Source organism: Dipodomys merriami, unplaced genomic scaffold (genome assembly GCF_024711535.1).
Source record: "Dipodomys merriami isolate MVZ:Mamm:240054 unplaced genomic scaffold, mDipMer1.0.p SCAF_4, whole genome shotgun sequence".
Taxonomy (NCBI): domain Eukaryota; kingdom Metazoa; phylum Chordata; class Mammalia; order Rodentia; family Heteromyidae; genus Dipodomys; species Dipodomys merriami.
Genome location: NW_027205603.1, coordinates 48555863 through 48582192, shown reverse-complemented (window position 1 = coordinate 48582192; position 26330 = coordinate 48555863). Strand labels below are relative to the sequence as shown.

Genomic DNA, 26330 nt, shown 5'->3' with positions numbered 1-26330 from the left:
ATAAAACAAGAGAAAGAAATAGTGCAAGAATAAAAAATTATATATATGGATTTGACAAGCTGAAAAATTGAGCATAGCAGACCTAAACAATTTATCAAAACTTACATTAAATGTAACTGGGAGCCAGTGGCTCACACCTTTAATCCTACCTACTTAGAAACCTAAGATCTGATGATTGCATTTCAAAACCAACCTGGAAATGAATGCCTGAAATACTTATCTCCAATCAAACTACCAAAAAAGCTGGAAGTGGCACTGTGGCACAGGTAGAGCCTTGAATATAAAAAGCTTAGGGTACCCAGGTCTTGAGTTCAAACCTTATTATGGCACACACATAAAAAAAGAAATACTCTAAATATAAGGGGCTAAACACTTAAGAGAATAGGTAATGGCAGTCAAATTATATTTAAGAAATAAAAATAAGACACAAGTACAAGCTGGCCTCCAAATTATGCAAAAATGTATTTAAGGAATAGAGAATAGCCTAAGTTGAAATTGTTATATTCTTATAAAAGGAATGTAGCCACATACAGAAAAGGATAATGAGAAAAAAAATATTACATATAATGCAAATATAAATATTGTATTATTTTTACTTTCTATTTATGAAATATAAATATAAATTTAAGCATCATATTTATATTTTATATTTATGAAAAAGAAATTATAAAATTATAAAGTATGAATACATAATAGATATTATATATATGAAGAGAAACTAACAGAAAAATCAAATTATTTGATGTAAAAGTGAAAAAATAAATGTACAGAAAAGGCCACAATCACAGCTGAAGATTTAAACACATAACTTTACAATAACTGATGGGTCAACCAGAAGAAAAGTTAGCTAGTACCAGACACCTTGACCTGAGAGTTTATAAATTTGGCACCAAATAACTGCAGAACACAAACTTTTTTCCAGAAAGCATGAAAATTCAAAAACAAACACCATATGATAAGCAATAAAAAACTTAAAAGGTAGAAATTTTGTCTAGTAGGTTCTCAGACAAGTGAATTATAAACAATGAAATACTTAGAACCCCCTCAACTCTTTAGAAGTAAATTATTCCCCATGAAATGAAAAGGATTACAAATCAGAAAATATTTTAAACAGAATAATTATAACATGAAGATTGTGATATATATGTGTATATTCTATGCTTCCATCAGAAAGAATGATACTGCTCCATTTATTAGGAAATGGAAAGACTTGGGCAAAATATCATTTTAAGTGAAGTAAACCAGTCCCAAAGAAATTTAGGTTCCATGGTCTCCTTCATTTGCAATAATTAGCATACATATATAATTTTATCAGATGAGCAGAAAAAGCTCAAAAGCTATGTTCATATGATCATATTAGATGATGCTAAGTGAAATAAACCTCAAGATATGGACACAAGAGGTCTTTCCTTGTTGCTGTTGTTTTAAATGTACTATGTGATTTTTGTTTGTGTTTGTTTCCTTTGTATGTTCTTTCCCCTATGTTATATCCCCTGTTGTTACTGTACTTGATTTTGGTACCCTGCAACTTGTATATACATTTGTCTAATCTGGGGAGAGAAAGGGGAATAACAAAATGCTGAAACAATGACACTGTATGACCTATTGCAACAATGATATCCACAAGAGAGTATATTGGAAATGAACTTTACAACTGCAGGCTGGGGAGGGAAGAGGGGGGAATGAGGAAAGTGTGGGAGGTGGGGGAGAAAAGGGATAGTGGGAGAACAAAGGAAGGACTAACAATACCCGACAAGTAATGTACTCACTGCCTTACTCATGTAACTGTAACCTCTATGTACAGCATCTTTACAATAAAATAAAATTTAAAAACAAAGAAAAAAAACAAAAAGAAAACATGAAGATTTCTAAGATTTAGTTAAACTAACGCTAGTGCAACAAAGTTCCTACTTATTCCAGTACATTTTAAGTGGATTAATTTAAGTAATTTTTCTCAATCAGTCATTCATTAACTTTCTTAGCATTAATGTATCTACTTTAGCAGATGAGAAACGTATAAAAGCTTGTAAATCAAGACACTATAAACATACAAATATATATATGACAGTGACATTTTCTCATTGATTTGTAGAAATGATTTAAGTTGAATACTTCACCTGCGCCCGAGAAGCTGGTTTGCCTTTGGTATCAGTAGAATATTTGCCCTTATTACTAATACGAGCTGCCTGCTCTTTACAGAAATTTATGTGTCTATCAGCTGCATTTTCATTGAATCTCCTCTGGCAATACGGACACTGAATATAATCTAAACAGACCCAAACAGAAATAAATTAATAACAGAACACCTGAAATAGATATAAAGTATCACTGGTTTCTAAGAAGAGTAACTTAAGATACATAATATAATAACATCTGATAATCAAAAATATGTCTAACATTTAGCTTGACTTATCTAAGGTTAGTATAGACTTTAAAGAAAAAGTCCAATTAAACAATCCTAGCTTTCTGCTAGCATTAAATCAATTCTGAGGAAAATAATTAAAAGACATGTACTCAGTAAAAAGAATAAAAAGAAAATTATAATTTTGTTTTTACCTCTATAGTATGATATTTTTGCTATGGACACACATATTATAGTAAATAGTAATAACACATTAAAACACAATTTGAAATGTGAGTATATCTATATATTTCATTTCAATTAGAGAAAGAGATTAATGGACTTTTAACACTCTTATTTTCTCTCAGAGTTCCCAAAACTTGGTACTGATAAACAACTTCCATAACATAAGAAACTCAAGTTTAAAAGATGTTTGTAACTTGAAATATTTTCTAAATTTGCTTTAAAATTAATCCTTATATTTAACACAGAGCCCAATTTTTTAGCATTATAAAAGAACAACTACATGGGACAGTGGGAATAAGAAAAAAAATTCAGCAATTGTTAAAAGAAAAATCTCCATTATTTTAACAAGTTTACTTCTGGATAGGGAGAATGCACTTTAAATTTATATGAATAAATTTTGAAGCTCAGAAGTTTGTTCTGCTTACTAATTGAGTAGTCTTAAAACAAAATAACAAAGTTGTTTTTGTCTTTAAAAGATTAAAAAATTTGTAAAGCCCTAATTATCCTGAAAAACTGTCACTCTCAAAAACTTATGAATACATGAAAAATTTTAACTGTATGCATTACAACGTGTAATTCCTAATATTGCCAAAGCAAAGAACGATATGGAAAAAACCACAAGTGAAGTTTGAAAAAGATCTAAACTCAGCTGGATTATCCCAGAAACAACACTTAAAGAATTGAAATTAACTAATAATACTGCTGGCCAACTATATGTCTTGTGATCTATGTCAGGCGTTGCCTGAGTTTGGTAAAAAGTTTTATTGAAACATAATCATATCCATTCATTTACATATGACATATTGCAACAATGAAAATGTTGAGTTCCAACAGGGACTTTATGGAATGTCAACACTAAAATATTTATTATGTGGCCTTCTATTTTATTAGCTGGTAAGCTTTTCAATAAAATATTAAAAATGATCACATCAACATTTGTTAAACATCATTCTGGCACTGGGAAATAAACGAAAGTATAGAATACTAATTCAATTTTAATGTTGTTAACTTGGTAGGTAACAATGTAACTATCAGAGTTCAACTGAGTGACTATATTTCCTCAAATTTTAACATTCAATGGTAATTATAATTTTAAAATGATGTAATGATTTACATTTAAGTAAAAGGATTGTGACAAAGAGACAATACATTTCTATGTTCTTAATGATTTCAGGCCTGGACTATTACTAACATTTTACACCAAAGCATTTAAAGTGCATGTGTAATTAGGCTCATTATAATAGAATGAATTTTAAGATGCCTTAAATGTATAGGAATTCTATCATTTTCTGTCAAATAATATACCAGGATCATAAGAAGGTGGTGGAGGAGGAGGGAGTTTGCCACCCTCTTTAAGTGCCTGATCAAGGCCTTTAGCAGCTCTTATGGTGGCAATAAATTCTTCATGTTTTCTTCTCCAGTTAGATGGTTTCTTTGGTGGTTCTGGCTATAAATAAAGAAAAAAAAAGTTATAAAATATATTTTTAATAAACTGAATAGTAACTTGAGGTAGTGCTATATGGCTTTCACAGATTCTTTAATAAGAATCTGTAAATGACATTGCTAAATTAAATTTTTTAAAAATTTTGTGCAATTTTATTGTATGGAACTTTCAAACTATAATTCTAATTATGAATGATACTGCCTAATTGTCTTCTATAAGTGTTACACTGTGTCTACACTAAGAGGGTCCTTCTCCCGTTTCCTATCACATCACTAATAAAATTACCAAACTTTTGAGTTTTTAACTGACAAAAAATGGAAAATAATTATCCTTTCTCTGTGAACCTAACTAGCTGTTTTTTCTTATAATGAGTGTGACTTAACAAATAACATTTCACATCACTATGAATCATTTTTTGCTGCCCATTTTGTGAATTTGGTCTCTAAAATGACACAATTTTCAAATAACTTTGTTTTTGTCAGTCATGGGGCTTAAACTATGGGCCCAGGTGCTGTCCCTGAGCTCTTGAGCTCAAGGCAGGTGCTCTACCACTTGAGTCACAGGGTCACTTCCAGTTTTCTGGTGGTTTACTTGAGATCAGAGTCTCATGGACTTTTCTGCCCTGTCTGGGTTTTGAACCATGATTTCTCAGATCTCAGCCTCCTGAGTAGCTAGAATTACAGGCATGAGCCACAGGCTCCCGGCTTCAAATAACTTTTTTATAGTATAGTATAGTATTCCCTCTGTTCCTTCAACAACCTTACAGGTTCTTCTTCTTTGATACAATTACTTTAAAACTTCATTTACTTTCTTTTATGGTCTCTGAATGTATAGGTAGCTATCTGGGCCTAAATTTATATGATGAGAAAATAAAAATTTCCCATATTTCCTTCTTGAACATTCATGGATTCACTTTCAAAACTTTAAGTTTTCTATTATTTGTAATTACATTGTATATCTTATAAGTATCTCACATGACATATGAACCCAACTAAGTTTTGCTTTTTAAAATGGGTAACCAAGTGAAGTCACAGCCATTTAACTCCATATCCTTTGCAGAGAATAGAAGAGAATATTTATATAACATGGTAATTCTATTTACATTAAATATGATGCTGGTTCATATACTACAAAATGTATTGTTTTGTCATATTATTGAACTATTCAACTGTTCTTAGTGTGTCTCCAGTCTTTACATTGATCAACAAAGTTAAAACACGGTTCCTTTAAAATGCCAAGTCAAAACTAAAGAAAATGTGATAAAAATTTACCAAAGTATGAAAACACAATCATGTGTTTACATAGAAAAATAAACAAATAAGTTACTATAAGGAAACTTGTTGCTAATAAATATGATAAGCTCAAATTAGCAGTATCCTGCAAAACACAAACACAAATACACACACACACACACACACACACACACACACACACACACACACACACACACACACACACACACACACACACACACACACACACACACACACACACACACACACACACACACACACACACACACACACCAAAACAAATATCAGAGAGAAAGTCTCATATTCACTTTAAAAAATGTATTTATCATTAAAAACCTTCCCCCGCATAAAACTCTTTCAGAAAATGAAAACAAGGCATTCTCCAACTAGATTTATGGGAGCAACAAAATGTTATGAGAAGAAAAATGACAGACCTACAGTTCATGGATATAAAAGCAAAATTCTTAAAAAGTTTCTTCTTTTATAGCTAAATCTATGATCACATTATTCATTTATTTCTTAACAAGTATTACTCACCTACTGGCAAGTATTGCTGCTCTTTTCTATTTTTTCTTCATTGTACATTTTTGTATCAATGTGACCTAACAAGTTTTCTCGTCATTCACTTCTGAATGACTTAGATATTCCTGAGACAGTTACTTGCAAAAAATGTTTGGGGAGAGAGGCTCAGAGGTTATATTCATCTCTTCTTTGTTGGACTAGATCATATTACTTTATGCAAATAAGGCCTTCCGGTGGGATATGTGCTTGCTTGCCTCTTCTACTTCTTTAGAAGATTAACCAGGTACTATGGCTAGCTCTACTTGCTCTCAGTTCCACAACCACTTTAACAAAGGATATGAAATTTTAGATTGGGCCTTTCATCATCAGGAACGTTTCTGTGAGTCTCTGCTACTTGGCCTGCTCAATTTTCTGTTCCTTCTTTTTCCATTTCCTCTTTTGGCTTCTGCTACTTCAGTCCTGTTTGTACATTTTATGGCAGTTCTGGGGTTTGACTTAGTGGCATGGTACTTGCTAGACAGAACCTCTATCACTTGAGCCAGGTGCCTACACTGTTTTGGTTTTATTTTTCCCAATAGGGTCTTGAGTTTTTGTCCCAGGGTGGCAAGTCCCAATCTCTGTCCTTGGAATACCTTGGATTATAAGCAATAGTCACAGGCAATGTTCAAATTATCTAAAACTGTTAAGGTTTAATGTGTCATAACTCACTTAAGGATTTTACTAAATAATTTTATTAGTAAGATTAAAGATTTGGTTAAAAACTTAGCTTTGACCATTTCACTAAATGACTTTTTAAAATTATATCTTATGAAGTATTTAAATGATTTATTTATAAAAATAGAAGGACAGGTTATCAAAGAAGTTCACTGCTTTACTTCTAATAGTAACAACAACAAAAAGAAAACAACTACAGTACAGTAACCAAACAATTGATTAAACTCTTCTCCAGAAAACATCAATGTCTTTTATGCTAAGTTTTCCTTTTTGTGTATTTAAAGTTTTATGTTATTGGTTAAAGACAGTAAAAGAGCAAAAATTAAAGCCAAATAGAGCCGGGCGCTGGTGGCTCACGCCTGTAATCCTAGCTACTCAGGAGGCTGAGATCTGAGGATCACGGTTCAAAGCCAGCCCGGGCAGGAAAGACTGTGAGACTCCTATCTCCGATAAACCACCAGAAAACCGGAAGTGGCGCTGTAGCTCAAGTGGCAGAGCGCTCGCCTTGAGCTGAAGAGCTGAGGGACAGCGCCCAGGCCCAGAGTTCAAGCCCCACGACCGACAAAAAAAAAAAAAAAAAAATAATAATAATAATTTAACATAATTGTTTGAATTAGTTCCAGTCTACAGCTAAGCAACTGACTCTCCAATGGTAAACAAACCTCTAAGTAATTGATGGAATTTGAGCCACAACTTTAGTCTTACCTTTGCAATTTAAACTTAAAAATAGAATTTCTAAGTTTCTGAAAGTTTAAAAACTGAAAAAAAATAAAAGAACTTTGCTCATTATTTAATCTTAGCACAAAGAATAATTATCTATTTTTTAAAATATTTACAACAGCAAGGTTCATACTGCTTAAAAAGTGAGATAGTTACCCTAGGTTTAAGAGGTTTTACTGTTGGAATATCAGTTCCTTCAGCTCTCTGTCTGCTTGAATCAAAGGTCTTCCGTTTTTTAGTGGCTGTTTTCTGGCAAATAGGTCCATGTTTTTTCTGTTAAACGGAGAAATGAAACATATAATTTTATTTTTTCCACAAGGTAAGACTATAAAACTATTTGACACTAGTTTAAAAAAATCTGTCTAATTAAAAAATCTGAGCCCGAAATAAATAAAAGGTTGGTTTTCCTTGGTAAAATAAATTGCATACAATAAATTATAGGGAAATAATCTTTCAAAATGTTATTATGGGTTAAGTATCTATCATTTTCACACGTTAACAGTAAGAAAAATAATGTAAACAAGTGAAAACTTCTTGAGTGAAAAAAAGTCTTCATTGAATACTATTCAGCAATACTAGAAAAAGGATGCAAATGGAGAAGAATGCATTGGTCATGGGACTACCAAAGATAATAGGACTACTTTTGATTACTAAAAGCAATGCAGAGTAATAGATTAAAAGAATACAAAATAAAAGGATAAAGTGGCCAGATTTGTGTCCTTCCTCCACATTATCCTTTTCCTCCTTCAAGAATTCAAGCTTTCTACTTTTCTTCACCTAGAATTTTCTCACTTAGTCTTCTACGCTTATAGGTTTTTCTTTTTTTAAAGTGTTTGTGCATTTAATCATTTATTCATTCAAAGAACAATATAAAGTTCTCTTGTTTGTTCAATTAATTAATCAGATAAAACAATTCTCCATTATATGAAACATATTGACTAATGACTGTGAATTAAATGCATCATTTTTCTTTTGTATGCATCTGGAAGTTTTTCTGTGAATAAAAGAAATCTCATACCTGATTAACTTAATGTCATAAAATCTCATACACTACACTAAATTACTGACTTACATACTTCCCAGTTTCATTTTAAAACACAGCAGTATAACTATAGCTATTTGAATAAAACCTCAAATAATAAAAAATGAAGTTAGTGGATCACCATTTAGTATTACCATATATGCCCATGTTTATGAGTTTAGTAATATGTCAAGAATAGGTGGCTTTTATTTCCAAACCATTGTAAAAGGTGTAATATTTACAGTAACATTACTTAGATATTAAACAATAAAAGTTTATTTGTAAAAACTAAGCTGAAAGCTTTGAAAAATGATTACAAAATACAACTCAAACATGTATTGGGCTACTTTGGAAAGCAGTATGGAGGTTCCTCAAAAGATTACACATAGAGCTCCTCTATGACCCAGCAATCCCACTTTTGGGCATTTACCCAAACGACCACAAACAAGGGTATACTAAAGCTACCAGCACAACTATACTTATGGTAGCATTATTTACTATACTAAGATATGTAACCAACCCAGATGCCCCTCAGTAGATGAATGGATCAAGAAAATGTGGTGTATATAATACATATGTATAAAATTGATTTTTATTTTTATTTTTGGTGGTCGTGGGGTTTGAAACTGGGCCTGGGCACTGTCCCTCAGCTCTTTAAGCTCAAGGCTAGCACTCTACCACTTGAGCCACAGCACCACTTCCAGATTTTTCTGCTTATGTGGTGCTGAGGAATTGAACCCAGGGCCTTATACATTCAAGGCAAGCACTCTACCACTAAGCCACCTTCCCAGACCCTACAATGGAATTTTTTGCCTCCATCAGAAAGAATGACATCACCCCATTTGTTAGGAAATGGAAAGAATTGGAAAAAATTATATTAAGTAAGCCAGGCCCAAAGAAACATAGGCCTCATGGTTTTCCTTATATACAATAACTAATATATGTCTAGGACAAGCAGAAAAGGTCAAAAGCTATGTACATTTGACCATATAAGATGATGATGTTATGTGAAATAAACCCCAATACAGGGATACAAGAGGTTTTATCTTTGTTGCTGTTCTTCTTAATGTACTTATACTGTACTATGTGATTTTTTAAAATTTCTTTTGTGTGTGTTTCCCCAATGGTTTAACTCATTTTCACTGTATTTGATTTCTAAAGTATTACAAAAAGGCTGGCAGAGGTATCTGTTAAGAACCTTTTTGATCACTAATTCCTCTCTTTTATCATTCTTTGTTAAGAGGGGGAAGGTTGAACTCATGACCTTGAACTCATGACCTGGGCACTGTCCCTGAGCTATTTTGCTCAAGGCTAGTACATTACCACTTGAGCCACAGTTCCACTCTGAATTTTTAGTAGTTAAGTTTGGCTTCAAACCATGATCCTCAGATCAATGTTTCTTGAGTAGTTAGGATCACAGGGGTGAGCTTCTGATCTCAGAACTTTCATTTTTTAATTTAATTTTTTTTTATTTTCTGGAAATAGTTGTAGTAAGAGTTTTACTTTAACAAAACTTAGTTAAAAATAATTTAGAGTAGAATGTAAGTGGAGCCAGAACACTAATGAGCAGATCCATATTATTAAAACATTGCTTATTAACAATACTAGTAAATCATCTCAATAAAGGTATAAATTTTGAATAATTTATGTTTAAATTTTACAAATATGCTAATGCACCTATAAATATATACTATGTTCCTTAACAGCTAGGATTGCAGGCATAAGCCACTGATGCTTGGCACAAAAGCATAATTTTTATTATTCATTATTTGAATGGCTACTTTTAATTAAGATCAATTAAAGTCTTTTTCTTTGTAGGTAAGTAGTTACAAATATCTAAAAGTAACAATTTTAGCTTTTTTTAGTAGAAAGAAACATTTTTCTTTAATTTTTTTTACACTTGAAAATAGTATAATGAACTCCCATTTTTACCCAACAATTAAAAGCATTTTAATCATTGTTCTCTACTTTTTTCCTCTGAATGACTTGAAAGCACATCCTGGGTATCATCTCATTTTGTATCTGTAAATATATTGTTATGTGTACTTAAGAAATGTTTTGTTTGTTTTTATCAGTGTGTGTTTGTTTCTGGTAATATTTTCCCCTTACTACAAAGAATTTAATACTTAAATGGAGGAGTTCAGAAGACCAGTAAAACTCTTAAAAAGAACATTGTGGAAAAATGATGCAGATAAAACTGAGACTCTTGAACAAGAATATTATGCAGTAACCGTTCAAACATTATTCTATATTAAGTTCTTCTCATAAGAGCTGTTCTAGAGTATTAATAATCACATTAAACCCAGAAGGGAAAAGGCACAGAATCAGTCTACTAACTAATGCCACTGGAAAAAATGTTCTTCCACAAATCTTGCAAGGCAGTAATTCTCCAACTTGGACAACACTTCCATTATCTGAAACAGAAAACAATAAATAATTTCTATAGATCAAATTGTAAACTCAATCTTTTACATTTTTTGTTAGCTTCATAGAGAGTTGTCAGTTCTTACAAAAAGCACTTTGTTTCACATTAACATAAGCAAAATTATTAAAATGACTGAATGCTTCAAGTTACCTGTGATCAACATGGCCATAATATGAAAACTGATATAGTTGGAAATATCTAGGTTTCTTGTAATGATGTAACCAAATAAGGTAATCATGTCTCTTATCTTATAACCTAACTCTGTTGTAAATTACTATACTTTAGAACACACATATATCCTAATAGCTCTAAAGAATTATCGTTGGTTAAGTGACCTCCCGTGATGACATAAGAGAATCTAGAAAAAAAAATATTGCACTGTTTGTTACCAGATAATAGAAAGCATAAGACTCTCAAAAGCACCTAGTTATATTAACTACATACATCCATGTTTACTCTGTTATGTATATATGGTATTAAGATTCAGTGAACCAGGAAATTGAGGTATTCAATTAAACTTAATATATTCATCTGATACATCTGGATATAACAAATACTACAAATGCAATAGAAACCTACATTTCTCAGGACTGAACTGAATTAATCTATCATTTTATTTACTAGGTAAATATCAAATCTAAATTTACTTTCATATTTTAATTTCCAAAAGTAATTTGTAAACTTGTAATATTTTCCCATACTTTGATTAATTTACTGTGGTTCAAATTCTTTTACTATATGAAAGACAAATAGAAAAACATTTTCTTGCCGGGCGCTGGTGGCTCACGCCTGTAATCCTAGCTACTCAGGAGGCTGAGATCTGAGGATCTCGGTTCAAAGCCAGCCCGGGCAGGAGAGACCGTGAGACTCCTATCTCCAATAAAACCACCAGAAAACCGGAAGTGGCGCTGTAGCTCAAGTGGTAGAGCGCTTGCCTTGAGCTGAAGAGCGAAGGGACAACGCCCAGGCCCAGAGTTCAAGCCCCACGACCGACAAAAAAAAAAAAAAAAAAAGAAAAACATTTTCTTTTAGAAGTAACATTAACTCATGGAAAATGAATTTTTTTGGATTCCATAATATACATTATATAGCATCTGCTGAGCTTGAAGAAAACTAATCAAGTGAACCAAAATAGACATTAGAGAATATATTCAAATATAGTAACAGAAGAACTTTTTTTTCCCTTACTGTTCTAGCACTCCAGTGTCCTATTTACTAGCAAATAGTGGCTATTTGTCATCTCAAACGGGAGGCAATGTCTGTACAGTGGCACTTTAACAGTGGACATTACAATGGCAAAGCTAAGATTTGCCTGATTTGTCCTTCTCTAATATCAGGAGATAGGTTACTTAAGGAGAGAAGTCTCATTTATAAGGATCACATAACTTCACCAACAATTCAGAAAGGTGAAGTACTTGCCATGTGGAATCCATTAAATTCACTAAGAATGCTTTTAAAAAGATGGTCCAAGTGAAACCACATGCTGAATAAGCCATTAGACTTGCTTACAGTTTTTATGTAATACTTTAAATACTAAGCAGTGATTTAAAACTCTGTCAAACATAATGTTTAAAAGTATTGCATGCTTTACTTGCTTTAAAGTACATTTCAGTATCTACTTATAAAAACTAACTACTAAGGCTACCGCTATTGAGGAATAAGCCAGTGGTAGAGCACATGTGGCATATATGAAGAACTGTATCAATCTAGAGTACTAAAAATAAATGTTGAGAAAAGCCAGTTTGATGCATTAAAATAATCCAATTGCCTACTGAGCACCTAGTAATTGCTAAGCACATACCATGTAATAATGGTGGCACGAAGACAAAAAAATCATTGCTCTCAGAATGCCACCATAATGTATTTGATTTAAATACTCAATCTAAGATTCAAACCATCTTCCATTTTATAAAAAAAAAAAAACCATACAACTTAAGAGTAGCAGAATATTAGAATGTGATAAAATCCAATTATAGGAATCAAAATTCACACAAACTATGTAATGGACTTAAATCTCTTTAAATTCATTGTCACAAAAAGAATAAGTAAATGAAAAGTAAGATATTAATCACTCCTGCAATCACAGAACTCTGGAGGGTAAGGCAGAAAGATCATGAGTTCAGTTTACCCTGGAATACACAGCTTAAAGAAAATACAATCATCTTAATAAAAAGATAAAAATATTTTTGAAAAGTCATTATGTTGTTTAAAATAGATAATCCAAACTAATTTCCTCTTGTATTAGTTGGTCATATAGCATAAGTCCTGTATTTCATAAAATATAACTTGTATTTGTGTTTGTGTTGATGAGAAGACCTACTAAAAAACTTAAGCCAACAGTACATAATAAATAAGTTAAGTATTTTGTCAAAATCTACATTTTGTAATAATGATAGAAAAGCACTGAAATTTGACTTGTATTACCTAACTTCAAGTCTCAACATCTTTATTGAAGACTCGAGTTTTAGATAAAAAAAAAAAATCAAACCTTTCTAAAATTTAGATTCCTCTTCTATAAAATAAAGAAGTTCACTAAATTACTTTAAAAAAATCTATTATATGAGGAAATAGCTGTTCAATCTACCTCACAAACCTCTCCTAAGGGGTCCAAACTAGCAAATATTGATGCATATAAAAACATAACCAAGAAGGTAAAAGAAAAACATAACCAAAGAAGGTAAGATTGTAGCAGTGAGCAAAAGGAACAATAATATGATGGAAAAAAATTCAATCAATAAAATATTTTACCATTCTAGAACTGGGAGAAGCCAATCTGTCCTTACCATAAGGCCTTGATTCTGTTGTAAGTAGATAATAATGATTTCAGAACATGAATAAGTGTAATACTACTATACAATACAGATAATGTGAAAGAATTTGCTAGTATATATAGATGAAACAAACATTTAAAAGATATGTATATTTAGGGAAAAAGGAGAGAATCTTCTCCAAAAAAAGACATCTTAAAATCCAAGAATAATTCTTCCCAATGCAAGCATGTCTATTTGATTACTGATAGCCTTAACTTCTACCACAGTTGATCTGAATCTAACCTTTACATAACTCAACAAAATTCTCTTTTGAAGTACATATCATCCACAATACTACTTTCTTCCCAAGACCTTTTACAAAATCTTGTTGATATCAATTTTGAAAATATCAAGGATGTTTTTTCTTTTCAGCTAACTTAACAAGATTTCATTGGATAAGTTACATATTACAACACCTAACCTTCACTCTCTTTTTACTTGCACTCTAATTCAAAACAATAGCCTCAGCCAAAACAGCTTTAAAAAGTCCCCCTCTGGACTCTTAAAGGTTTGCATTTGTAAATCCTTGCTATTCAATAGGCTAAAATCTAGAAAATAGAGGTTCAAGGCTAGGCTAGGGAATAAAGTAACCATCAAAAAGCAGAGAGGCTTAAGCAGTAGAGAGCCAACCTATCAAGCACCAGGTTCTAAGTTAATACCTTCATCCTGCGAAAAAAAAAAAAAAAAGAAAAGAAAAAGAAAAATTCAATTCTCTCTCTCTCACATCCACACTTTTGATTTATGTAGTTTAATTTATTGATGGTCAACTGTAGTTAAAAATACAAGTACTTGTCTTGACTTTCAAAAAAGACTCCATTCTCATAACTCTTATTACAATTATCACAACTGCTATATTTTATTATTGTTGTCAATCTCTTATTGTGCATATAAGTGAAACTTCCTTATAATTATATATATATGTACACATATATGTGTACATATATATTTATGTATATGGAAAGATAATAGTACATAAAGGGTTCAATACTGTCAATGGCTTCAGGCATCCATTAAAGGTCTTGGACAGTATAACCCACAGACATAGGAATACCACTGGAAGTCAGTTCTTGGTTGAATTTCTTTCATTACCAATCTGAACATGATTAGTGCTTTCTTTTCTCACTAATCATCTTCAAGTCCTTTGCTTCATGGTCACATGTTTAGAAAACATAAAATGTCAAGTACTGATAAACACAATGAATAAAGAAAAGAATAGGGTAAAAGAGAAGATCATAACAATATCTTTGCGAAGTAGATCAGGGAAATGTGCTAAAATAGAGATAAACAATTTTTTGAAATAGAGATGACTGCTCATTATCATAATTGCCAAATTTGAAGCCTTCTCTTAGATTATTTTATAGGACCTTTCCATAACATGAGAAACCATTGATAACTTCCTTCAACTTTTTAAAATCCTTGTTCTTCTGACTTCTACTGTATTTATTTTATACACAAGTTGTCTAGGTTTCACAAATGAAGCAGGATTTGAGAAGATGAGTGCTTAGGCTACCTATGTTTAAATATGAGATACTATCAGATTTTTACCTCCTACTCCATGAAAATTATTTTGCTCCCACATTCCTCTTTGACAAAATTTTAAACTTCTTTAAAGATGCTCCTTATTCCAATTTCCTGTTCTACTAAACCCTAAAACATTAGATTCTCCTAAGTAACTTTTCTTTTATGCTAAACAGTTTGCTTTAGTGATTACACTCATTTGTTGTCATATATGTTGATAACTACTAAAATGTCTATGTCTACAGTTCCATGAGACTTTTTTTCTGAGACTTTTCTACCAGATACTCCAAGTATTCTATAAACACACTTCTAAAGCCAAACTTATTACTCCATCACTCAAACTTTTCTTCCTCTTAAAAGAGAAGTAACTTCTAAATCTATCCTTCCTTTCAATTTCCCCATCTTTGCCTTAGTCCCAATGCCTATTTTATATACATATATATATGTGTGTGTATGTATGTATGTATATGTGTATGTAGTCCCAATTTCTCCCTTTTCAGATTATTTAGGGCTCTGTATAGACCATGTGCTCTGTTTATCCTGGACTGTTTCAAGTATTATGCCTCCTATGGGTTCACCCAAAAAACCTAATAAACATGGGGTTTAATGCATTAGACATTCAGCTAAATTCTCAGTGTATGTTATCTAAGTTAAGACATTATAGTATTCAATAACTGCAACTGCCCAAATCATATAGCAAAAATGAAACAAAACACAAATTAAAATACAAGCCTTTCCAATGCATTGACTATAAAAAAAAATCTACCATCTAATCAGTATCATCCCCCCAAAACAACAATGCTAGAAAAATTATTTAATGAACTAGTATACAGTTATGCTATGGAAAAACATAGTAGAAACATTAATGAGACATATCGCCTGCCTTTAAGGCAAGCAGTGCTACACTGGAAAATAGCAATTTCACTCCTAATCAGGTTTCAGAAGACAATATTAAGATCTAGTAATTTTAGAAGCCCAAAAGAGAAACAGGCAGCTGATGTTTATCATTGTTGTAACTAATTTTTAGGATATTATGAAGGCAATGAAGTACTAAATATGGAGAAATCTTAAAAAATGTTTATCTCCTCTTAATTCTATAATACCTCTCTAAAAGCTTATAATTCAGGTCTAAAACTACCTCTGTTGTCTTTGGATACATCTGTATGACATTTAGGTGAAAAGGAAAATCTTTAATTATTCAAACCATACTTTTATTAATTACACAATTGTAAGCAATGATTTACATTTGGCTTCAAATTAAATTGTTCAGTATAAATGCTTATACCTTTGAAAATTCAGGAATTATAAGTCCCATAAGATCGAAAATAATTTGTATGATTAACATACAAATAATAACCTCATAAAGAAGAGAATAAGATTATCATCAGTAGAGCTTTTCAAGAATCCATAGTCCTGTCTTCACAGAAGCTTGTAAAGCCAGAACTTGGTAACTGGTTTCAAACAGAAATGCAAGTCTAATTACACAGAGCACAATATTTACTCAACTACTATTACACATTGAGCAAACTTCAAAATTTCATACTAGATACTGAAAGGTAAGGTAACCCCACACCTTCAAAATATTAGATGGAGACTTCCAACATAGAAAAGAAACTATCACTGTATGAATGTTTATTATCTGAAGACATGGATGAATAAATTAATGAATAGCAACTTCAAGATTCAAAGTTTTCTGATGGAGGCATAGAATTCTAAGATGATTTCTTTGATGCTTTGTATGTCCCTCCCCCATGGTATAACCCCTGCTTTCACTGTATTTGATGTTGTTATAATTTGTGGAGGGGAAGGGAAAAAACAAATCGTTTAAATAGGGATACAGGTGGACCTACTGCAACAATGAGATGTACAAGTCATTAGGTCGAAAACAAACTTTACAACTTGGTGGGGGGGGGGGAAGACAGTTAGGGGGGGCGGAGAGAAGATGGGATGGGAAGGGGAAACAAAGGAGGAGGCTACAATGCTTGATAAGAAATGTACTCATTATCTTGCCCATGTAATTGTAACCCCTCTGTACAGTATTTTCACAATAAAAAAAAAGATTCAAAGTTTTGATCTTTGCCAAATGTGATGAAATAATTTATTTTTAAAAATGAGTAAGGGGAACAGGAAGGGCTTGGGGGAAGAAAATCTCTATTCTTCATTCAACATAAAATTCTCAAAAACTTTTATTAGTTTGTACCATATGCAATTACCAATATTTGAATGTTTACTGTTTTCCAGAAAGAGAACCATTTCATATATTTCAACCTGATTCATTGCAACAAAACACACCATTAATGATAATATTGTTTTATTTAAAAACAGATGAAAAATCCGGTATTGTTTATCATGATACATCAGTGGAGCCTGTAATGCCCACAACCTTATCACATAGAATTCATGCATACTCCACCCTTGTAATTGAGTATAATAGGGTTCTATTACTAAATGCATTCTTAAGTACAGCTTCACTAGTTATGTCAACACAACTTAAAATGAAGACTACTGAAATGGCTAAAGCTTTGACTTTTTTATTCTTTGTTGCATCCTCAAGATAGAAAAGTGTTTAGGATATGTAAGGGAAAACTTAGATGAAGACACCTGCTTTCACCACAAACGTTAAATAGTAAAATCTTCAGACTGGTAGTCTTAAATATGATCTTCACAGGAAATAGCACATTGAAGTTGACAAATTATCAGAATTATCAGTCATTTTCAAGGTGCTTAACATGAAGGCTTTCACTCAAAGCAAATATATGAAATAAACTCATTATTGCCACTCGCTTTCTGGTGAGTGTAGAACACTGAAAAAGTCACCAAATATCACTTTTCACTTCAAAACAAAACCTGGAATATTTTACTCTGCATCATTTAACAATACACAGAGCTCAATGGCTCGTTCTTTATTCCATCGACCTGAATATAAGTAAATGAGAAAAAAAGGGGTTACATCCTAACAAGATCTTTCAATTCTGAAGACTTGTTCTTCATCCGAAGGATAAACCACAATTTAAATCTTTAAACTGCTTTTGCTTATGCTATTTTTATTTCCCCTTCATTCCTTTGTTTTTAAACTAATGTAGTCCCTGCACAGAATGTGTTAAGAGAATGGAGGAAAAGTGAAGGATTTGGGAACAAAGCAAAATCTGGAGTCATAGTTACAACACAAGGATAAGCCCAAAACTGAAGGACCAAGGCTAGCTCTCCCTCACAATTCATCGTGAATAAACCATCTAATCCATCTGGAAACCTATTGTCTCGGTCGGACAGCTTGCCAGTGACAGACACTTCCTTAGGAGATGCTCTGGCATCTCTCCCATGGAGGATGCTGCAGAAATGTGAAAACAGCTATGCAGAGGCAACTGGCCAAGGCAAAGTGGCTTATGGTAGGAGATACACCCTGAAGGAACAGCAAAGACAGGCAGTGGAGAGGCCGTGGGCAGCAACCTAGACTCCAGTTTTTAAGGAGAAGGAAAACAAAACAAAACCTGGCCAAGAGACCGATTAACTACGGGAGTTAGGAGGATCAGAAAACAGAAGGAAAGGTCGTGTGGGCTGGCGCGGGTGCGGGCTGGGTAGAGAGCCCAGCCCGAGCCGGGCTGAGGCGGGGCTCCGGGAGTCACCCCTCCTCGGCGTGGGGAGCTGTCCGGCTCCAGCCCACCCAGGCCTAGGAGGGGTCCGCCGCTCCGGACCTCCCTTCGCCTCTCCGGAATATCGGTATCCGGGACCCCCGAATGCTCTGAGCCCCAAGCCTGCATCCTTCATTTCCTTACCTTCCGGTCCCTCCATTGCGCCCCCGCCTCCGAATCCGCGAGTCCGCTCCGCCAGCGCCCGCCGCCGCCGCCGCCGCCCAGCTCTGGCTGTAGCAACCCGGCCGCGCCTCCCACCCACTAACATCGTGGCTTCCTATTGGCCCGAGCAGAAGAAGGCGGGGTTGTAGAAGGGCGGGGCTTACGAGGCGCGGCCGAGCCTCGGGTGGTGTAAACCCGGCTCCCTCAGGTTCGCGGCTGTTCCGGTCACCCTGCAGGGGGTCCCAAGCCTCTCTGACTGCATTCTGCCACCCAGCAGCGCCTGGGTTCGCCTCCAGCCGGGTCATTCTCCTATTTATAGACTATTCCAGCACCTCAGGAACTCTAACGAGTGAACGCAAGTACGTCTATTCCCTTGAGGCGACGGGAAGCAAGCCCATGCCCTCCCCACGCGCTTACCCCACCGCGGTCACCCGACTTTAGCATGGTGTGTCCCCTGTGTCTTCACACGCAGCCCCGTGGTGAACTGCAGCTGTTTTCCTAGGGGGAAATCTTTTTTTTTTTTTCTGCTTTATTTCTATCTGGGATTGTGAAACTGAGATTTCTCTAAACCCTAGGAAACAACTTGCTCAGCATAAAACCCCGGGCCCAAATCAGAAGTGAAACAAGGTCCTCTCATTATCTTCTAATCTTGGCCTACCCTGGACGTGATCATCCTCCCACCAAAACAGCTGCTGGCCTGCTAGCTAAGGAAGTCATGCACACCTGTGCTTGATGAGGGAGACCTAAACACCAGAGGAGGCTCGAGTCAGTCAGAGTGAAAACGTTTTCAAACAACTCAAGCCATTTTCATCATTTTCCTTAGCAAGCTAACATGTCATCCAAACTAAGTTTCTTGGAAAAGTTGATTTATCCATGGCAAGCAGTACTGTTCTTTGACTCAAGAGTCAAAATTTAATTTTCACACTAATGTATATAATTGAAAAATTATAAATTACTTAAATCATTTTAATCACAAAAAGCTACTAACTTTTAGTGAAAGTACTGCTTAAACAAGTAAGCACTCTTGAGGGGGTCTTATCTTTCTTTGGAAAGTTGCTATAAGTGCCTGTTTTCTGGTTGTGAGATAGTCCATCTCTTGTATGGGGTGAGGTAAAGAAAACGTCATCCTTGTCTGAATAATTGCCTTTTTCTATCCTTTCCCTGGTTTTACTGTGGCTTTTCTGCTCTGCTGAGTTCTTGAGCCTCACTGGCTAGCTGATAGTTGTATAGATGACATCACTACCTGGGCTGAATATATAGAATTTCCTTTTACCTCTTTAGAGCTAAGACAGTCAACATATACATACATATATATATATATATATATATATATATATATATATATATATATATATACGTATATATAGTTAGAAAAAACTCTTGACATTGTTCCAAAAGAAATGTACTCTATCTGACATATAACTATATATATAAAATATATGACTATAAACTCCTGTTTATAATAACAATAAAAATACATGAAGAAAAACAATAACAAAAAGAAAAAACTTCCAAAAAGAACATTATGGAGAAAAAAGCATATAATGCAGAAAATATAAAAAAGAAGCCATTAACTCTACAAATTATAATTCTTGAACTGAAATTAAGACACCTTACTAGACATAAAATCTATAGTAACAACAGTAATGATGAAGCAATGAAGATTTCATTATATTAAACATGCTTCGGTCTTGGTCATAAAAATTCAGTTATGCAGTTTTCAAAGTCATTCTACAAAGTAGATTCTACATTTCTCATTTTTGCATTAAAATATTAATATTGTAGATGTCTCATTTTATTTTTGCCCACATTTATTCCATTAGTGAATGATAGTTTGCTTTTAAATTGATGTGTCTAATGTGCTTCTTATTCCCTTGTTTTGTCTTTTTGCTGCCTTATATGTAAACTCAAATGTTCAGGTATTTTGTTTAATATGTATTTAGATAGGCATATGAATCTTAATACTCTAAATCATGTTCATTTTTGTACTGTACAGGTATTAGGCTCACAACACTTATATGCCACAGCCTCTTTGCCTTCTGCAGGTACAAGAACAGACTCCTGAGTAGAGAGAGTCTGCTTTCATACCTTTTTTTGTTTCCTAAATGACTAGCTTGTGAGTGACTTTACTTGGTGCTTTTCTCTGACAACTTTTGTCTAATCTGTTCTACTTTTCAGCAAGTATTTAATTCCCTTCTATGCCTCCTGTTTATTTCATCACCAGTCATGTACCAAAATGAATGAAACTCTCTTCTCTCCTACAATTAAGTTCTGTCTTCTATCTGTGTATAACTTATTTCAGTTGACAAGTGATATTATTAGTTGATAATAACAATTTTCATCTGTAAGAAAGCAAATATATTGGGCTTAAAATTTGAGAAAAGAGACTCTTGAGCAATGTTCTAGACTGTGGAAGAAATTTTGAGTTGGTTTTTAGTGGTTTTATTTTTTAGATTGAAATAAAATAAAAATTCCTTTGGTGTTCAGGAATAAACAAGTGATAATTCACTATGGCCTAGGACAATCATAAAGCAAAGATAGATTGAGTGACTGTTAAAAGCAGAAATCTGTTGAAAGAAAAATGTCCTCAAAAATAAGAAGAAAAGGAAAAAAATATTAAAACAGAAAGAGAAACCTCAAGCAAACTTTCTTCTGCTACTGGAGAACTTATCTATTCACAGTGTGATATAAATTATTCTGTTTTTATTATCTAGTTACAAAAGAGACTCTCAATTGTGGAAGGAACCTTAAAAACCCCCACTGTCACACCTGAATGAACAATAATTTTTCAATGTTCTATTATGATTTTATCTCTCACTTGTCACTATAATTCCAAATAGATTTTTAACTGCACCGGAAGACCTAGTAAGATACTTGTTGACTTTCTTTCTTTCTGTGTACATACCACTGTTTGTATATCATATACCTATGTAATTCAATTGTCCATGCAAAAAATGTATTTTAAAGATGTCATCTTGCCACTTATTCTCCATTTTATCTCTCTTTGCCAGCATTTTCACTATGGGGAACCATTCTATTGCCCTAAATTCTCAGATACCTTTGGATATATATTATTATTTGAAATAAATACAGAACTATTTTGTATATGCTTGTTATTAATTTGTCTAGGTAATATACTATGGGTTTCACTCTACTTGTAATCTTTATATTTTAACTTTTAATTTTAATTTTTTACCACTCATCCAGAAATACACTCATGTTACTGTATGCAATGCTAGTTTGCTGTTTACTAGTGCTGGTTAATATCTTACTGTATGCATACATGTATTTTACTAAAGAGTTGCCTCTTGCAACTACCTTGCTGCCACAATGAGCATCTTTGTGCCTGTCCCCTTATGAACCTAGCCTTGAGTTCCTTTGGGATGTATCCTTGGAAGAGATTACTGGATCATATTTATTTAAGGTAAGTATGCCCAGATTTCTCTCTACAATGTACCAGTATACACTCACATAAAAATACATAAAGAATATACTTATCTAAATTTCATTAATAGCTGGCTTACCTACAATTTTTTGCCCCTTTGTTCAGAGTTAATTGTTGGTGATTTCTTTATACACTTGGTAATTCAGATTTGACTTTCTTTATTTCCCAGTTGTTTCAATTGTTCTTCTCACAGTTTTTCTTATGGACTTGCAAATTCTTTATCTCCTAGATGTTAAATCTTTGCTAATTACAATTATTTTTTCTCAGTTTGTCAAACATTTGATAATTTTGTCTATGATGTCATTTAGTGACAGGTTTTTTTCAGTTTAATTCTGTTAAACCAGTAATTTGAAATAATCCCCTATGGCATCTATTTTTTGAGAGTATTAAAGAATAAGAAGACTTGTGTATTTGCAGCCAAATCTAATCTTGAAAACAGAGAAATGATTTAGAAAGAGAATTAGACAAAAATAAAAAAATGTTCTAGTATCTTTACATTGTATCTAACAATATGAATTTATACCAATATTCTGAACTGATTTGGAGAAGTTATGTAGTTTAGTTTTATCCAGTGTTGCCTATTGCCTTCAGGAAAGCAAAATGTTTCTAGCAAGAAAAAACCAGATATACAGACAAGAAGAAAATTGCCAGTAGTTTTTTTTTCCATTTTATTAACTAGGACCCTTCCTGGGCCCTTTAAACTTGCTTTAAAATGCTATAAAATATTACAAGTAAGTATTTGATTATGATAATGACAGTGGTGGTGGTGCTGGTGGTGTAAGGACAAACCAGGAAAACTCTACTTAATTATAAGTTACCTACATGAATGTCTGGGCATTTCTTCATGCTTTAAAAAGCTTCTGGCTCCTTTCCTAAAACATCTAATACAGTTTTTGTAGCTGCTTTTTAATGGAAAGTGACATTTTTGAATTTACCTTATAGATAGATGCTAATTACTAATATAAGGGACTACTTGCTTTTTCCTTAAGAACAATCAACTTACAGTAGAAAGCTAAAACTGTCATTTTTATTGCAGATACATATGAAGTTAGAATTACATTCCTTCGAATATTTAATAAAATGCTTGCATTTATAAACTTATCTTTCTGAATAGCTTATTTGCATTTTATACATTGAAAATATACTATTCTATTTGCTTCCTACTCACTATGCATATCAAAGTTATATGTTTGGCATATTCTGTAATTTCAGTCACATGAATCCAAGTTTGTTTGCCTGCTGTTTCTAAGAGATGTGGTTTCTGAAACCTATGTACATTGTGTTTCATAGCAGCTAAAGGATGATCAACAAAAGACAAATAATAATCTCTACTAGTTCTTTTTGTAAAATATTATAAAGCTATGTCTTTATAAGTAAAATTCTAAATAATCAAATATTTACAATAATTGAAACAATTTATATATAATTAGAAAGCATTAGTTTTCAGAGAACTTTGAAACCATGAGGAATTATATTGGATAGTAGTCATTTTTTTTTTGTGGGCAGATCATGGAACCAGAGGATTGAAGTAAAAGCATGTAATTCCTATTATTCTTTATTTCCTTCAGTGATAACATTTCTATGATAGTGTTATGTGTTACCCTAGCAGGATTTGCTGGAACATTCATTATTTAGGATACTTCTGTGAAGGTGTTTTGGTAGGCAATTAATATTTTAAAAAATAGACTTGGAACTTTTACCTTTAGAAAAATATATAAAGACTTCCCAAAGTACAATATATTCTGTCAGCAAACTTCCTTTGGTTTCAAACAGAAAATTCTCCTTGAATCTCCTGTTTGATGGCCTTACTCTGCAGATTGTGGACTTTACAATGTCCATAATCACATAAGCCAGTTCCTCTCAATTTCTCTCTCTCTATCTCTCCCTCTCTCTCTCCCTATATATATGTGTGTGTATATATATACACACACGTGTGTATATATATATTTATATATATATACACACGTGTGTGTATGTGTGTGTGAAAGAGAGAGAGAGAGAGATTTCTGTTTCGCTAAAGAATACACTGTACTAAGTTGGGTAGAGGTATAACTAATGCCTGGGAATCACAAAATACATTAAGACCATTTTCTCAGAATACAAATATTATGACCTTAATATTCTAGTATCACAACTCTCCTCTAGACATATTTACTGAAATTCTGCTCAATATGAGAGATTGTTGGTTATGCAAGACTAAAACAGTCTTTTCACCTCTGACCCTTTTATGTTCAGGCTGAACATATGTCTTTTTTATTTTTATTTTTTGTCAGTCCTGGGGCTTTAACTCAGGTACTGAGAACTGTCCCTGAGTGTTTTTGCATTCAAAGCTATTGCTCTACCACTTCGGGCCTTCTCTGAGTAGGAGAGGTAAGAGTTCACAGACTTCATCTGCCCAGGCTGGCTTGAACCATGATCTTCAGATGTCAGCCTCAATTATGAGCCACCAGCTCCTGGCTTCATGTGTCATTTTACACATTAATTTTTTACACAATTCAGTTCTATACTATTTTAAGACTCTAGCTCTAGGAAATTAAACTGTGGTTAATTGAAGCCAGGATCCTGTAGCTAATGCCTATAATCCTAGCTACTAAGGAGGCTGAGATCTGAGGATTATGGTTAAAAGCCAGTCTGGGCAAGAAAGTCTGGGAAACTCATTACCAATTACCCACCAAAAAGCCAGAAGCAAAGCTGTGGTTGAATTGGAAGAGAGTTTGTCCTGAGCCAAAAAGCTCAGGAACAGTGCCCAGGATTGGGTAGTGCATGAGCTACACTTTAGTTAATTCAGCAAGAATGCAATCATAATAATATATTACAAATAGCAAATAAATACCATATCAGATATAGTTAAAAAGCCAAAAGAAAAAAATTACTAAATATTTAAATCTGAGAAAGTTCCAGGGAAGCAGATTAATGAACAAAATTGAACATAGAATGGAAGTCCTATGGAGATTTACAGTCTAAATCAAATCATAAAGATATGGAAGAAGCAGAGAAATCCATGCTGGTAATATTCAATTTATACACTGCTAGAATGAATAATCCTAGTCAAATGGAGCAGAAAAATTAGAATAAATATCCTCATGTTTTGGAACTAGATAGTTTCTCTTAGGAGATGGATTTTGTATTTTTCCTTGAATTATGTGTGATTATAACAGACATTCTGATTATTGATCATAATGTGAACAAAGGCAGAAAATAAGACATGATAATGGCAAGTTTACATGAGAGTGAAAACGTGAAAGATAAAAACTATATCTATGAATTTGTACTGGTTCCTTATTATATGTGGGAAATTTAAATTAAGCCCAAGCTACAGAAGGTTATTAGTCCTAGACATTTGACTTAAAATTTATTTCACAGAAAATGAAGTATCTTCAGCTTTGATCATTCCTGAACAGAACAGATGTTATTTTTAAAAAACACAATTTACAGGAGGAAAGTTGGAGAAAATTATGGAGGAGGTAACATTGTTCAAAAACAAATGTACTCATTACCTGACTTATGTAACTGTAACTTCTGTGTACATCATCTTTACAATAAAGTTTAAATTTAAAAAAATTGAATAGCTGTATTTGGCAGTGACAATAAGAATAACCATTTTAAAAGAACACTGAGTGATGAATACTTGTGTGTTAATGGTCTTGTTTGTTGCTAGTAATGTTAGATCCAAATGATGCTTTTGATAATACTTGATATTATAATTATTTTGGGCATGAGTGTACACATTTATCCTTGCCAATTACTCAGCTACTAGTGGATTAACTTAAAGTTTGAGAAACAGTAGCATATATGTAAAACAGAGGACTATTTTTCTTATTGGTGGGCTAAAGTCTAATAACTTTTCAATAGAACTACAATAAAGCTTGGTTGAGCGCCATTAAATATACAATAAACTAAGCTACAGTAATATAGGCTGAAAGTTCAACATCAAGGACTAAGTATGAGCAATTATGAACAAGTGATCTCTTTGCAAATTGTAGAAAACTATCTGTTCATTGTTTCCTTATGTGACAGAAAATGAGAGACTGGTATCTTCCTCTACAAAGCCACTAATCTTACTGTGTTAGAATCACACCC

The 26330-nt window shown here is 33.2% G+C and overlaps 1 protein-coding gene and 1 long non-coding RNA gene across 4 annotated transcripts in view; one reads left to right on the top strand and one right to left on the bottom strand.

Annotated features, from left to right (window-relative positions):
- Positions 1 to 18874, bottom strand: part of Zc2hc1a (zinc finger C2HC-type containing 1A) — a 70255-nt gene extending 51381 nt beyond the window's left edge. For all 3 annotated transcript variants that reach the window (XR_011365646.1, XM_069990958.1, XM_069990957.1), the window contains exons 1-5: positions 18788 to 18874; positions 10599 to 10675; positions 7397 to 7513; positions 3893 to 4034; positions 2118 to 2266 (exon numbers count right to left, since the gene is read on the bottom strand). Coding sequence is in view for 2 of the 3 variants with exons in the window: in XM_069990958.1 (XP_069847059.1) it covers positions 2118 to 2266; positions 3893 to 4034; positions 7397 to 7513; positions 10599 to 10675; positions 18788 to 18803 (501 nt within the window). In the remaining variant the exon portion in view is untranslated. The remainder of the gene's footprint in view (positions 1 to 2117; positions 2267 to 3892; positions 4035 to 7396; positions 7514 to 10598; positions 10676 to 18787) is intronic.
- Positions 18875 to 19014: 140 nt separating this feature from the next.
- On the top strand, positions 19015 to 19965 carry LOC138806268 (uncharacterized). The gene is made up of 2 exons (XR_011365758.1): positions 19015 to 19164; positions 19381 to 19965. It is a non-coding gene; the product is annotated as an uncharacterized lncRNA (long non-coding RNA).
- The last annotated feature ends 6365 nt before the right edge of the window (positions 19966 to 26330 follow it).